Source organism: Pan paniscus, chromosome X, assembly GCF_029289425.2.
Source record: "Pan paniscus chromosome X, NHGRI_mPanPan1-v2.0_pri, whole genome shotgun sequence".
NCBI lineage: Eukaryota > Metazoa > Chordata > Mammalia > Primates > Hominidae > Pan > Pan paniscus.
The window spans coordinates 133,884,986-133,900,356 of NC_073272.2; the positions used below are offsets into that span (position 1 = coordinate 133,884,986).

A 15,371-nucleotide genomic window follows, 5' to 3' on the forward strand; every position below is an offset into this window, starting at 1 on the left:
AAATATATATACAATTATTTGTCAAAATAAAATTGAAAAAAATGAATTTTCATGGAAAATAACAGTGAGCATAGATATAAAGATTAGGGGATAACTTCTGGCTTCAAATATTAAAAATACAAGTGCAAAAGACTTATGGGAAAATAAAAAATAAAAGTAAAAATAAAATATTTAAAATACTTTCTAGTAAACTACCTGGTACACAGTAGAGTTCTAAATGCAGAAAGGATTCTACATGTAATTGGGATTACAGGTGTGTGATCCCAAAGGATTCTAAATGTAATGATTAAGGGTGCGTTCCAAAAAAACAAAACAACAAAAACAAAAAAGGTCCATTCCATTGTTTCTCAATTTCTCCTCTCAAATGCATGACCACAGCTTCAGAATTCAACTTTCTTATAATTCACTTCTTCTTTTTTTTTTAGACAGAGTCTCACTCTGTTGCCCAGGCTGGAGTGCAGTGGTGCAGTGGCGCAAGATCAGCTCACTGCAACCTCTGCCTCCCGGGTTCAAGCGATTCTCCTGCCTCAGCCTCCCGAGTAGCTGGGATTACAGACATGTGCCACAATGCCTGGCTAATTTTTTGTATTTTTAGTAGAGACGGGGCCTTATCATGTTGGCCAGGCTGGTCTCAAACTCCTGACCTCAGATGATCTGCCTGCCTTGGCCTCCCAAAGTGCTAGGATTACAGGAATGAGCCACTGTGCCCGGCCTATAATTCACTTCCTAAATTGAAAAGTACACACACAAGAAGAATCATCAATGGATGCTAAAATTAGTGGGTCAAAGTTTGATGAGGAACAGAATATTTACACAGTCTCAAACTATCATTCCTCATATTAATTACAAAGGGAAAAATAGTATGTTTATACTGAAGAGATCTGGCAGAGGCTGCCTTGACAAAGTAATCCAGATTAACATCATCGTTAATGAAACAAATTGACATCTCGGGCCTCCTAATATGAAGCACTGTGAAGGACAGGCACACTATTACTACTGTTGTATTTCTGGCCCAAAATGGAACACATGAAATTTTGTTGTTTTATTTGTTTTGTTTTGTTTTTTAGATGGAGTATCTCTCTGTCGCCCAGGCTGGAGTGCAGTCGCACAATCTTGGCTCACTGCAGCCTCTGTCTCCTGGGTTCAAGCAATTCTCCTGCCTCAGCCTCCCGAGTAGCTGGGATTACAGACATGTGCCACCATGCCTGGCTAATTTTTTGTATTTTTAGTAGAGATGGGGCTTTACCATGTTGGCCAGGCTGGTCTCGAACTCCTGACCTCAGATTATCTTCCTGCCTCGGCCTCCCAAAGTGCTGGGATTACAGGTGTGAGCCACTGCACCCGGCCCGTTTACACTGGATGTTAACAACACTGAAGAAGGATAAACTGAAAAGTCTGAGAGCGAGTGAGCGTGAGAACTCATGAGCAGGAATAAATAGGGAAGTACAGAAGGAGGATCAGGAAGGTGGCATTCCAGAAGCCAAAGAAACAGATTCAAGATCAAAGTGGTAAATTTTATCAAATGCAATAGAAAGGACAGTTATATAAGGCCAAAAAAGTGTCCACTGGATTTGGCAAGAAAGCAGTCATGCAGTCAATGATGTCTTTTGCCAACAGTTTTTGTACAATGGTGGGTGCAGAAGACAGATCACAAAGAGTTTGAGGAGAAAATGGAAAATGAGGAATTGGATAGAGCAAGTAAGGACAACTCAAAAAGCCAGCTGTAACCAGAGGAAGATGCATTGTCAAGAGAGGGCTTTAAACATGTTCATTCATTCAATTATTTGTTTACTTACCTTATTTTTAGGATAGGAAAAACTTGAGTGTTTACAAACCTAAGGGGAAAAACTAGAAGGAAGGATAAACAAAAGCTATGGGAGAATAAAATCAGCATTTGATAGAGGCAAGTACCAAAGGTGATGGAATGCAGGGCACAGATGAATCTGCTGGCCAGAGAAGGGACACCTCACCCCTGGGCCTGGAGGAAAGCGGGGAAGAAGCAGTGTAGATGTGGATGGAAAGAAATGGATGTGGTTCACACTTGAATCCTTCAATCTCTTCATAAACTAATGGGTTGAGTCTATTTTTCTACAGTGAGGATGGTGGAGGTTGAATGGGGATGCATGTTTACATTACTTTTTAAAAAGTCTTCACACCTGTAATGCCAGCACTTTGGGAGGCTGAGGCAGGAGGATCACTTGAGCCCAGGAGTTCAAGACCAGCTTGGGCAACACAGTGAGATTCCGTCTCTATAATTTTTTTTTTTTTGAGACGGAATTTCCCTCTTGTTGCCCAGGCTGGAGTGCAATGGTGCAATCTCGGCTCACTGCAACCTCCGCCTCCCGGGTTCAAGCAATTCTCCTGCCTCAGCCTCCCGAGTAGCTGGGATTACAGGCATATGCCATCACACCCGGCTAATTTTGTATTTTTAGTAGAGACAGGGTTTCTCCATGCTTGGCCTCCCAAAGTGCTGGGATTACAGGCATGAGCCACTGCGCCTGGCCCTCTATAAAATTTTTTTAAAAAATTAGCCAGGCATGGTGGCACACGCCTATAGTTTCAGCCACTCAGGAGGCTGAGGTGGGAGGCACCTGAGCCCAGGAGGTCGAGGCTGCAGTGAGCTATGATTGTGCCACTGTACTCCAGCCTGGGTGACAGAGCAAGACCATGTCTTGAAAGAAAGAGAAAGGGGAGAGAGAGAGAGAGAGAGAAGAGGGGGAGGGAGGGAGGAAGAGGAAAAAGGGAGGGAGAGAGGGAAGAAAGGAAAGAGGGAGGGAGGGAGGAAAGAAGGAAGGAAGGAAGGCAAGAAGGGAGGGAGGGAAGGTCATGGTTTGGTCCAGGCATGGTGATTCACACCTGGTAATCCCAACACACTGGGAGGCCAAGGTGGGAGGATCCATTGAGGCCAGGAGTACAAGACCAGCCTGGGCAACATAGCAAGACCCTGTCTCTAAAAAAAAAAAATAGCCAGGCTAAGCAGGATCACTTGAGCCCAGGATGTCAAGGCTGCAGTGAAGTGAGCTATCATTATGCCCACTGCACTCCAGCCTAGGTAACAGAGCAAGACCCTGTCTCAAAACATTTTTGCCTTTTTTAACCTTTTTTTTTTTTCCTTCAGGGAGGTATGGCCTTAGACTATTCAGAACGTTACTGGTGGGAATAACAAAGGGAGCTGACCGAGGATTTATACAGGACCGTGGAGGGGTGTTTAGAGCCAAGTTGAGATCTGAGCCCATGAATCTGTACCAGTCTCCATGGTTGTGGGGTTTTCTCCAGCAGTACTCAGCAGCCTAGTATATGGACAGAGAAAATGGGGTGTGTTTTGAGCCAGGGTGTGGCTTAGCCATCTTGGCAGAGCTGAATCATAGGGTACAAAGGGCTTCCAGGAGTCAGGGAGAGTGATTCAGGTGGGATCCAAACAGAACTGGTAAGTAAAGGAAGTCAGGAACAGGGTGGGAGACCGTAGAATTGGAGATCTCCATGAATCTGAAGCACAATTAGGGTGGCTAGAGAGAACCGGAGAGGAAGCAATTCGCAGTCAGAGATTAGGATACTACAGTTTAAGGGCTGCCATGAGCAGCACTGGAAAGCGTCCCCATACCTTATACCACTGTAGGAGGCTATACATTCTAGTTTCCCTGAGACAGTCCCAGTTTACATGTTATTCTAACATTTTGTCTAATTTAGCATTTGTCCCAAACTTCATTTTCTAACAAAGTTTAAGTATTAATAGTTGCATTTAAATAAGCCAGGATGAGTCTATTGGGCCACCATATTTTTATTTTTAGAGACAGCGTCTCGCTCTATCACCCAAGCTAGAGTGCAGTGGTGCAATCACTGTAACCTAGAATTCCTGGGCTCAAGCGATCCTCCCACCTCAACCTCCCAAGCAGCTAAGACTACAGGCGTGCACCACCATGCATGGCTATTTTTTTAATTTTTTGTAGAGACAAGGTCTCGCCATGTTGCCCACTCTGGTCTGGAATTCCTGGCCTCAAACGATCCTCTCACCACAGCCTCCCAAAGTGTTGGGATTACAGGGGTGAGCCACCTTGCCCAGCCTAGGACCACAACTTTTTAATTCCAACTTCTGCCTTGGTCTCATCTACTAGTTTGTGAGATGCATATACAGAGAACCAAGTTCTCACTTTAACACAGGGTTAAACCTAAAAGACAACCAGTGATAACCCTTCTCCCTTTCTCTAATCTTTTCCAAATACAATATAACTAACACCTCCCGCTCAAGGATAGCATGTAGGGGGTTCACTGATAACAAAGCAAGTGCAATCAGGCACTAGGGGTTAGGGACAACGAACTCATTTTATTCCCAGGTGGGAGTGAGAGGAGTATTCACCATTGTGCGCCTTGCTGAATATGTGGTGTACCAGCCAGCTGTCCCCATGCCAAAGCCTGCAAGATACAGGAAGCTGCCAGGCCACCAGTTGGTAAGTCAGTGGATGCAGGAAATTATAGATTTACATGTATGTAAAATATATTCAGGAAATAAAGGCAGAGGAGTCCTGCCATAGAACATATATCGAGTAGTCTGAATACTTTTGGTATAACAGTTATTCATTATACAATGTGTATCTACAACTCATGTTTTTATTTTTTTATTTTTATTTTTTTTTTCTGAGATGGGATTTCACTCTCCACCCAGGCTGGAGTGCAGTGGTATCATCTCGACTCACTGCAACCTCTGCCTCCTGGGTTCAAGTTATTCTCCTGTCTCAGCCTCCCGAGTAGCTGAGATTACAGGTGCCCGCCACCACGCCCAGTTAATTTTCATATTTTTAGTAGAGATGGGGTTTCACCATGTTGGCCAGGCTGGTCTCAAACTCCTGACCTCAGATGATCCACCCACCTCGGCCTCCCAAAGTGCTGGGATTATAGGAGTGAGCCACCACACCTGGCCCAACTCACGTTTATAATAATTTTTTTTTCTAGAAACAGAGTATCACATTGTTGCCCAGGCTGGTCTTGAACTCCTGGCCTCAAGCGATCCTACTGCCTTGGCCTCCCAACACTGGGATTACAGGTGTGAGCCACTGTGCCTGGCCTATTTTATTGTTTGATAATGCTTTTTTAAATTTTGGAAACAACTTTTCCAGCATATAAGTTCAAAAACTAAAGTGCATAATTAATGAAAAAGTAAATACTGAATCTCTTTCTCAAGAAAGTTGATGATAAATGTATAACATGCATAAATCATTTGTCCGCATTTATCACAGGGCACAATGATGTCACTGACCACATGAAAATCAGAAGACATAAATCTGCAGAGAAAGCATCAGCATCTACCTCAAAAGTTTGTCGTTTTTTTTTGTTTGTTTTGTTTTTTTGAGACAGAGTCTCGCACTGTCGCCCAGGCTGGAGTGCAATGGCGCAATCCCGGCTCACTGCAACCTCTGCCTCCCGGGTTCAAGCAATTCTCCTGCCCCAGCTTCCCAAGTACCTGGGATTACAGGCGCCCGCCACCACGCCCAGCTAATTTTTTGTATTTTTAGTTAGAGACAGGGTTTCGCCATGTTGGCCAGGCTGGTCTCGAACTCCTGACCTCGTGATTCACCCGCCTTGGCCTCCCAAAGTGCTGGGATTTCAGGCGTGAGCCACCGCGCCAGGCCGGTTTGTAGTTATTTTAAGACTGTGGCCAAAGAGGTACAGCTGCAGAGAGGTATTTACATACTGCTCTGTGAAGGACTTTTGTTTAGATCAAATGACTTATTTAGATCAAAATTCATTGGCTCATTTTCCATTTTATGTTGCCTTGTACATGATGAAAAGTGAAGCACTACTTGTAATGCGTAGCTCTATTAGCAGAACTTCACAGTTAAATGATGCCAGTTTAATGTTGATATCTTTAGATGGTTCCAATAGAAAATCAGTTGTATTAGTCGGGGTTCTCCACAAAAACAGAAGCAACAGGATGTACCTGGATCTATCTCGATCTATCTATATGTCTATATGCGAGGTTGGGAGAGATTCATTTATTTTAAGGAATTGGCTCACGCAATTGTGGAGGCTTGTTGAGTCCAAAATCTGAAGGTGTAGGCCTGCGGTCTGAAGACTCAGGGAGGAGTTGCAGTTCCAATCCAAAGGCAATGTGCTGGAGAATGCCTTCTTGATCAGGGGAGGTCAGTGTTTGTTCTATTAAGGCCTTTAGCTGATGAGGCCCACTCACATTATGGAGGGTAATATGCTTTACTCAAAACCCACCGATTTAAATGTTAATCTCATACAAAAAACACCTTCACAGAAACATCCAGAAGAATGTTTGACCAAATATATGGGCCAAGTTGACACATAAAACTAACCATCATGGCCAGGCACGGTGGCTCATGCCTGTAATCCCAGCGCTTTGGGAGACTGAGGCAGGCAGATCACGAGGTCAGGAGTTTCAGACCGGCCTGGCCAACATGGTGAAACCCCATCTCTACTAAAAATACAAAAATTAGCCCGACGTGGTGGCACGCACCTGTAATTCCAGCTACTCAGGAGGCTAAGGCAGGAGAATTGCTTGAACCCGGGAGGTGGAGGTTGCAGTGAGCCCAGATCGCGCCATTGCACTCCAGCCTGGGTCACAGGGCAAGACTTTGTCTCAAAAAAAAAGAAAAAGAAAGAAATTAACCATCATGTTAGTTAATTCCAATTATGGCTCAATTTTACACCCCATTTATGGAATAAAAGTAAAGTTTATGGAGGCCGGGCACGGTGGCTCATGTCTGTAATCCCAGCATTTTGGGAGGCCGAGGTGGGCAGATCGCCTAAGGTCAGGAGATCGAGACCATTCTGGCTAACACGGTGAAACCCCGTCTCTACTAAAAAATACAAAAAAAATTAGCCAGGCGTGGTGGCAGGTGCCTGTAGTCCCAGCTACTCGGGAGGCTGAGGTAGGAGAATGGCGTGAACCCGGGAGGCAGAGCTTGCAGTGAGCTGAGATCGCGCCACTGCACTCCAGCCTGGGTGACAGAGCGAGACTCCGTATCAAAAAAAAAAAAAAAAAGTAAAGCTTATGGAAAGTTATTCTGATGAAAGTGAAACATCTGGCATTATTGAGAAAACCATTATCAACTCATTGAAAAAGTAAACATTTAGTATAAATATTTTTGTGATGATTGTTTTTCATAGAAATACAAATTTTGGCGGAGCACAGCACCATGGTTAAAAACAGACTTCTTAATAAAGAAATTTCTAGAGAAGAAATACAGTTGGACTTGGTTGTGGCGCACAAATAATTCATAATTGTGTTCAAACAAGTCGATTACAAAATTGTTTCTGGCCAGGTGCAGTGGTTCATGCCTGTAATCCCACCACTTTGGGAGGCCGAGGCAGGCGGATCACCTGAGGTCAGGAGTTCGAGACCAGCCTGATCAATATGGTGAAACCCTGTCTCTATTAAAGATACAAAAATTAGCCGGGTGTGGTGGCGTGCAACTGTAGTCCCAGCTATTCGGGAGGCTGAGAAAGGAGAATTGCTTGAACCCGGAAGGCAGAGGTTGCAGTGAGCTGAGATCACACCGCTGGACTCCAGCCTGGGTGACAGAGCAAGACTCCATCTCAAAAAAAAAAAAAATTGTTTCTGGAAAGGCATCGGGAAGAGGAATCTTAGGTTACACTCATGCTTTCCTTATTTCTTCCTGCATGCAGATATTCCAGTAAAGAACAGTGACATACCTAGCATATAGGATGTCCAGAGTAGATAATTTTTTTAACATTTTTCACCTCTATGACAAAATCATTTTCAGTAATAATCATATAATAATTAGGAATAATTATTTTCTTGCTTTTGTCTGTAGTGGGAAAACAATATTTTAGAAGAATACATTTCCACTTTAAATATAATGTGGAAATTCAGTAAACCATTTCATATGTGAACCAGATTTTCACTTACCAAGAAAAAGTCTTACATCTTGCAGATTGCAGTGTTTGCTGTTTTCCATTTTAAATACAAATAAAAAGTCCAAATTGTCACACAGAATGACAAGATTGAAAGAACAGTACTGTTTCTTTGTTTTTACAATCATCTGGCTATCATTATTTGTTTCAAATCCACTATTAAAATACAGGAGTATCTGGTACTGCAGGATTTGGAGAAAGGAACTGCAAGCCAGAGGCAAGCTGGAAGGATTCTGAATTGTTGGGTACCTAATTTAGAAACAAATTTGAGTAGCTGAGACCACATGTGTCAGGGGACGAATATATAACCGGAAGTTCTCTGAATTAACTTCCTGATAGAACACAATGTTTGTTAAAAGGATAAGTAATGAAAATGTTCTAATATGAATTTCAAGTTCTATGCCAAATAGAAATGCATTCATATATTCACCAAAAGATATGTACAAAATGTTCATAGTAGCATTATTTCTAATAGCCCAAACCTGGAAACTGCCCAAATGTCCATCAACAGGGGAATGGATAAGAAGTCTTAGAGGCAGGCTGGGCGTGGTGGCTCACATCTGTAATCTCACCACTTTGGGAAGCCAAAATGGGCGGATCACCTGGGGTCAGGAGTTCAAGACCAGCCTGGCCAACATGGTGAAACCCCATTTTCTACTAAAAATACAAACATTAGCCAGGTCTGGTGGCACACGCCTGTAGTCCCAGCTACTCGGGAAGCTGAGGCAGGAGAATTGCTTGAACCCGGGAGGCAGAGGTTGCAGTGAGCTGAGATCATTCAACTGCACTCCAGCAGAGCAGCAGAGCGAGACTCTGTCTCAAAAAAAAAAAAAAAAAAAAAAAGTCTTAGAGGCTAGAAGAAAGTGAACTGTTTAAGGCAAAATTATTATGGAACATGTAACATTGGTATCATCATGTACTGAGCCAAGCTCTATGCTAGGCACTTTTGCATATATTATTTTGTTTAATCTTCACCACACTCTGTGACAGAGATATTAACCTCATTTGACGTATAAGAAACCAAGCACGCAGCGACCAAGGATCTTGCCCAAAGTCAAAATGCTATAATAGTGGGGAACCCAGGATTTGAACTCAGTCCAAAGCCCATACATCCCTTTTCCATTACAGCCTGCTGCCTCTCCAGGATAAAGAGGGAAGACAGGGAAAGTAGGGAAGTATGGACTTCACAAATTCATACATGCTAAAATTATAACGGCTACTGTTTCTTGAGCACCTATTATGTGGCAAATACTATATGAGGTACTTTACATAAATGATTTTTAGAATTCTCGTAAAACTCTTCATGGCAGTAGTTATTATTCTCTCTCTCTCTCTTTTTCTTTTTTCTTGAGACAGGATATTTCTCTGTTGCCCAGGCTGGAGTGCAGTGGCACGATCTTGGCTCACTGCAGCCTCGACCTCCTGGGCTCAAGCCATCCTCCCACCTCAGCCTCCCAAGTAGCTGGGGCTACAGGCACATGGCCACCAGGCCCAGCTAATTTTTCATTTTTGTAGAGACTGAGTCTCACCATGTTACCCAGGTTTATTATTCTCATTTTTTAGATGAAGAGACTGAGGTCCAGAGAAGCTCAATGACTTGCCTAGTTTTACAAATCTCCTGCCATCACATACCCCTCAGCGTCCTTAATAAGAGGGAGGCCACCAACTATGTGCTGGGCACTGTGGTGGATGCTGGAGCTATAGGGTTGAGTATATAAGAAATGGTGTTGCTGGAGCAACTGTTGCTTGCTTACCTGACCTATCTGAGAATTAATTAGCAGGGGAACATATTTTTGTTTTCAGATTCAATATAAGAACTTGTGTAGGCAAAAATAAAGATCAGTAGTAATAACAGTAGTTCCCATTTGCTGACTGTACTGTCCTAAGTGCATATATATATACATACACACACGCATACGTATACTCCTCTAATACTCAAAATGATCCTGTTTATGTATTGTTAATATGCTCATTTTATTTTTAAATTTTTATTTATTTTTATTTTTATTTATTTTTGAGACGGAGTCTCATTCTGTCGCGGAGGCTGAAGTGCAGTGGTGCGATCTCAGCTCAGTGCGACCTCCGCCTCCCAGGTTCAAGTGATTCTCCTGCCTCAGCCTCCGGACTAGCTGGGATTACAGGCGCCCGCCTCCACGCCCAGCTAATTTTTGTATTTTTAGTAGAGATGGGGTTTCGCCATGTTGGCCAGGCTGGTCTCGTACTCCTGACCTTGGGTGATCCACCTGCCTCGGCCTCCCAAAGTGCTGGGATTACAGGCGTGAGCCACCGCGCCGGGCTAATATGCTCATTTTAGTGAGGCAAAAATAGAGGCTCAGAGTCTGATTTGTACAAAACTACAGAGCAGTTAAGTGTCCTCTCAGATGTGTACCCTGATCTGGGTGACTCTAGGACTCTAGGTCTCAACTGTTACAACCAGTTAAGGGTTTGGGGAAGCACTGGGCCAAGAGTCAGGAAAATGGAAGCCACAGGTAGTGCAAGGTCTTGGGAATGGGACGTCTGGTCCAAGGATTCACGCGATGACTGGAACCCGAAGAGCCGGGGCCCGGTTTACGGCCGCCATGAAGCAACGCGGACGCCGGTAGGTTTGGGAATCAGGGAGCCCTCTGAATAGGAGACTGAGTGGGGAGGGAAAGGGGCTTCGCTGGGGGAGCCTCGGCTTCTTCTGGGAGAAAATTCCCACGGCTACCTAGTGAGCCTGCAAACTGGTAGGCGCCGGCGTAGGCGCGCGGGCGGGGCCGGGGGCGGGGCCTGCGGGGCGTGGCGGGGCGGGCAGAGGGCGGGGCCTGCTTCTCCTCAGCTTCAGGCGGCTGCGACGAGCCCTCAGGCGAACCTCTCGGCTTTCCCGCGCGGCGCCGCCTCTTGCTGCGCCTCCGCCTCCTCCTCTGCTCCGCCACCGGCTTCCTCCTCCTGAGCAGTCAGCCCGCGCGCCGGCCGGCTCCGTTATGGCGACCCGCAGCCCTGGCGTCGTGGTGAGCAGCTCGGCCTGCCGGCCCTGGCCGGTTCAGGCCCACGCGGCAGGTGGCGGCCGGGCCCTGAGGCGCGGGGTCCGCAGTGCGGGCTCGGGCGGCCGGGCCCAGGGAACCCCGCAGGCGGGGGCGGCCAGTTTCCCGGGTTCGGCTTTACGTCACGCGAGGGCGGCAGGGAGGACGGAATGGCGGGGTTTGGGGTGGGTCCCTCCTCGGGGGAGCTCTGGGAAAAGAGGACTGCGTGTGGGAAGAGAAGGTGGAAATGGCGTTTTGGTTGACATGTGCCGCCTGCGAGCGTGCTGCGGGGAGGGGCCGAGGGCAGATTCGGGAATGATGGCGCGGGGTGGGGGCGTGGGGGCTTTCTCGGGAGAGGCCCTTCCCTGGAAGTTTGGGGTGCGATGGTGAGGTTCTCGGGGCACCTCTGGAGGGGCCTCGGCACGGAAAGCGACCACCTGGGAGGGCGTGTGGGGACCAGGTTTTGCCTTTAGTTTTGCACACACTGTAGTTCATCTTTATGGAGATGCGCATGGCCTCATTGAAGCCCCACTACAGCTCTGGTAGCGGTAACCATGCGTATTTGACACACGAAGGAACTAGGGAAAAGGCATTAGGTCATTTCAAGCCGAAATTCACATGTGCTAGAATCCGGATTCCATGCTGACCGATGCCCCAGGATATAGAAAATGAGAATCTGGTCCTTACCTTCAAGAACATTCTTAACCGTAATCAGCCTCTGGTATCTTAGCTCCACCCTCATTGGTTTTTTCTTGTTTGTTGAACCGGCCAAGCTGCTGGCCTCCCTCCTCAACCGTTCTGATCATGCTTGCTAAAATAGTCAAAACCCCGGCCAGTTAAATATGCTTTAGCCTGCTTTATTATGATTATTTTTGTTGTTTTGGCAATGACCTGGTTACCTGTTGTTTCTCCCACTAAAACTTTTTAAGGGCAGGAATCACCGCCGTAACTCTAGCACTTAGCACAGTACTTGGCTTGTAAGAGGTCCTCGATGATGGTTTGTTGAATGAATACATTAAATAATTAACCATTTGAACCCTAAGAAAGAAGCGATTCTATTTCATATTAGGCATTGTAATGACTTAAGGTAAAGAGCAGTGCTACTGACGGAGTCTAACTGGGAATCCAGCTTGTTTGGGCTATTTACTAGTTGTGTGGTTGTGGGCAACTTACTTCACCTCTCTGGGCTTAAGTCATTTTATGTATATCTGAGGTGCTGGCTACCTCTTGGAGTTATTGAGAGGATTATAAGACAGTCTATGTGAATCAGCAACCCTTGCATGGCCCCTGGCGGGGAACAGTAATAATAGCCATCATCATGTTTACTTACATAGTCCTAATTAGTCTTCAAAACAGTCCTGTAGCAATGGTATGATTATTACCATTTTACAGATGAGGAACCTTTGAAGCCTCAGAGAGGCTAACAGACATACCCTAGGTCATACAGTTATTAAGAGAAGGAGCTCTGTCTCGAACCTAGCTCTCTCTCGAGTAATACCAGTTAAAAAATAGGCTACTAATAGGTACTCAAAAAAATGGTAGTGGCTGTTGTTTTTATTCAGTTGCTGAGGAAAAAATGTTGATTTTTCATCTCTAAACATCAACTTACTTAATTCTGCCAATTTCTTTTTTTTGAGACAGGGTCTCACTCTGTCACCTAGGATGGAGTGCAGTGGCGCAATCACTGCTCACTGCAGCCTCGACTTCCCGGGCTCAGGTGATTCTCCCCAGGCTCAGGGGATTCTCCCACTTCAGCCTCCCGAGTAGCTGGGACTACAGGTGCGCACCACCATCCCTGGCTAATATTTGTATTTTATTTAATTTATTTATTTATTTATTTTTTGAGACAGAGTTTCGCTCTTGTTGCCCGGGCTGGAGTACAGTGGCATGATCTCGGCTCAGTGCAACCTCTGCCTCCCGGGTTCAAGCGATTCTCCTACCTCATCCTCCTGAGTAGCTGGGATTACAGGCGCCCGCCACCATGCCTGGCTAATTTTTTGTATTTTTAATAGAGACGAGGTTTCACCATGTTGGCCAGGCTAGTCTTGAACTCCTGATCTCAGGTGATCCACCCGCCTTGGCCTCCCAAAGTGCTGGGATTACAGGCGTGAGCCACTGCGCCCGGCCTAATATTTGTATTTTTTGTAGAGATGGTGTTTTGCCATGTTGTCCAGGCTGGTCTTGAACTCCTGAGCTCAAGCGATCTGCCCGCCTCTCCTTCCCAAAGTGCTGGGATTACAGGCATGAGCCACCGTGCCTGGCCTAGGTAGATGCTTTTAGCTTTGGGGTGTGATGCCTGCCCCAGTATATAGTGAATTTAATTATTGCTAGAGCTGGCTGTTTGTTAGTTTTCTTTGAACATAAGATACTCATTGTTTTTAGTTTGCAAATCCCTCTTCCTTTTTAAAAAATTTCCTTCCCTTAAATTGTTTGCATGTTAGCAATAACAAATGCTTAAATGGTGCTATGTGCTAGATACTCTTCTAAGCCCTGTTATGTATATTAACTAATTTTTTAAATTACACAAATCAGAGAGGTTAAGTAACTTGCCCAAGATTACCCAACAATACTAGGATTTGAACCTAAGTTTGTCTCACCCCAGATTCTGCTCTTAATCTCTAAACTTTTAAGTTAGTAGTGACAATAGTAGATATTTATTGAATACTTAACTATGTTTTAGGCGTTGAAGTAAATATTTTGCAGGCATTATCTAATGTAAACACCCTAAAGTTACATAACAGGTACCCTTTAGGTAAATAAACACTAGTATGACCTTGGAGGCACAGATAGTTGAAGTAACTTGCCCAATATCACTTACATGAAATTGGCCCTCAAATGTGTCTGATACAACCCATGCTGCTTGTAACTATCGTTTTAAACTGCCAGGGTAAACTTGGACACACTTGAGCTAAGAAAAAGCTTTTAGATTTTTGCAAATTAATGTGAAAGATATGCTTTATGTGGATATAATATCTTCTAAATTTCGGGGATGGTAGTCCTAGAAATGTAATCCTGCCCTAGCCGAGCTTACCCTGCCAATAATTTTTTACAGAATTGGTAAAACGGAGCACCTTTTTTTTGTCCTTGGCCACACTGTTATCAACAGGGTGTAGATTGACATCAGTCTGTAGGTGTAAACAAGAATTACTCTTTGTGACCACCAGGAAATAGAGCAGTTCAGTTCAGGGGTTTCTTTCTGTGAATTTAGCACTGTGACCTGCATACTACAAGTCTACTTTGTTTTCTATCCATTGTTTGTATCTGGGTATTGCAAAAGGTAGGAAAAGGACCAACCAGATCAGCAGAGAAGAGTTGCCTTGGAGTTTTCTTTTAGTTTTCTGCAGTTCATTAGATAGTAACTAGGCCATGTCATTTTACTCGCTTGTAGTGAAGATATGTTGAAGTTGTACTGGTATACTCTTCTACCTTTCTGTAATTTTATATTGTGTAGACTTGATAAAATTTATGTGTCAATCACCACCATTAATATCAATATTGAGCCTCAATTCTTATTTTCCTGCCCAGTGGCTGCCAAATTACTAACATTTACAATAATTCACTACTACTAAGATAATCTACTAGTTCGATCACATACTTCAAATTGTTATGGAACTACTGTCTTCAGCATTGTGCTTCTGATAACTGATAAGTATAATTTTTTTTTTGTCCAGAGTGAACATGTCTATTCTTCCACTGTACACACTAATAAAAGGAAAAATTGTAATATTGGGTAAATTCATGTCCTTACGCATGTAGTAGTTATGAGCCCATGTCCCTAGAATGAGTAATAATTTATCCCTCCCTTGGTTGAATAGTCAAGAATGCTGATTTTAATTCTTCTAACAGCTTTATCCCTCAGAAGGGAAGGCAAGCAAGTTATATATGTAGTTTATTTGTAAGACTGATATGAAATTGGAAGATGAATCTACTATTAGCTTTAATTATTTTTACATTTAGGAATATTGCATCAGTAACTCATAATTTTGGTTTTCTGTTATCCTGAGTTAACACAAATTATCCAAGGAGATGGCGGATCATCTGCTTTGAGGTTTTTTTTTTTTTGAGAATTTTAATGTATCTGAATATAAAAGGTAAAAATATGCCAACTAGCAATTTCTGCCCATTCCAGAAGTTTGGAAATATTACTCATTACTAGGAATTAAATAAAATATGGTTTATCTGTTGTTATACCTCTTTTAATTCACATAGCTCATTTTTATCTTTTTGTTTGTTTGTTTGTTTTGAGACGGAGTCTTGCTCTGTCACCAGGCAGGAGTGCAGTGGTGCAATCTCGGCTCACTCCAGCCACCGACTCCCTGGTTCAAGCGATTTTCCTGCCTGAGCCTTCTGAGTAGCTGGGATTACAGGCAGGCACCACCACGCCCAGCTAATTTTTGTAGAGACAGGATTTCACCGTGTTGGCCAGGATGGTCTCCATCTCCTGACCTCATGATCTGCCTGCTTCGGCCTCCC

General features: G+C 44.3%; 1 protein-coding gene across 2 annotated transcripts in view; it reads left to right on the forward strand.

Annotated features, from left to right (window-relative positions):
• Positions 1-10,349: 10,349 nt before the first annotated feature.
• The window catches only part of HPRT1 (hypoxanthine phosphoribosyltransferase 1), a 40,830-nt gene continuing 35,808 nt past the window's right edge, over positions 10,350-15,371 (forward strand). The window contains exon 1 of one of the 2 annotated variants that reach the window (XM_008967179.5): positions 10,350-10,495. In XM_008967179.5, coding sequence (XP_008965427.1) covers positions 10,373-10,495 — 123 coding nt within the window. In that variant the 5' untranslated portion in view covers positions 10,350-10,372. Of the gene's footprint in view, positions 10,496-10,684; positions 10,887-15,371 lie in introns of those variants that run through there. The other variant, XM_034949652.4, reaches the window with a different exon arrangement.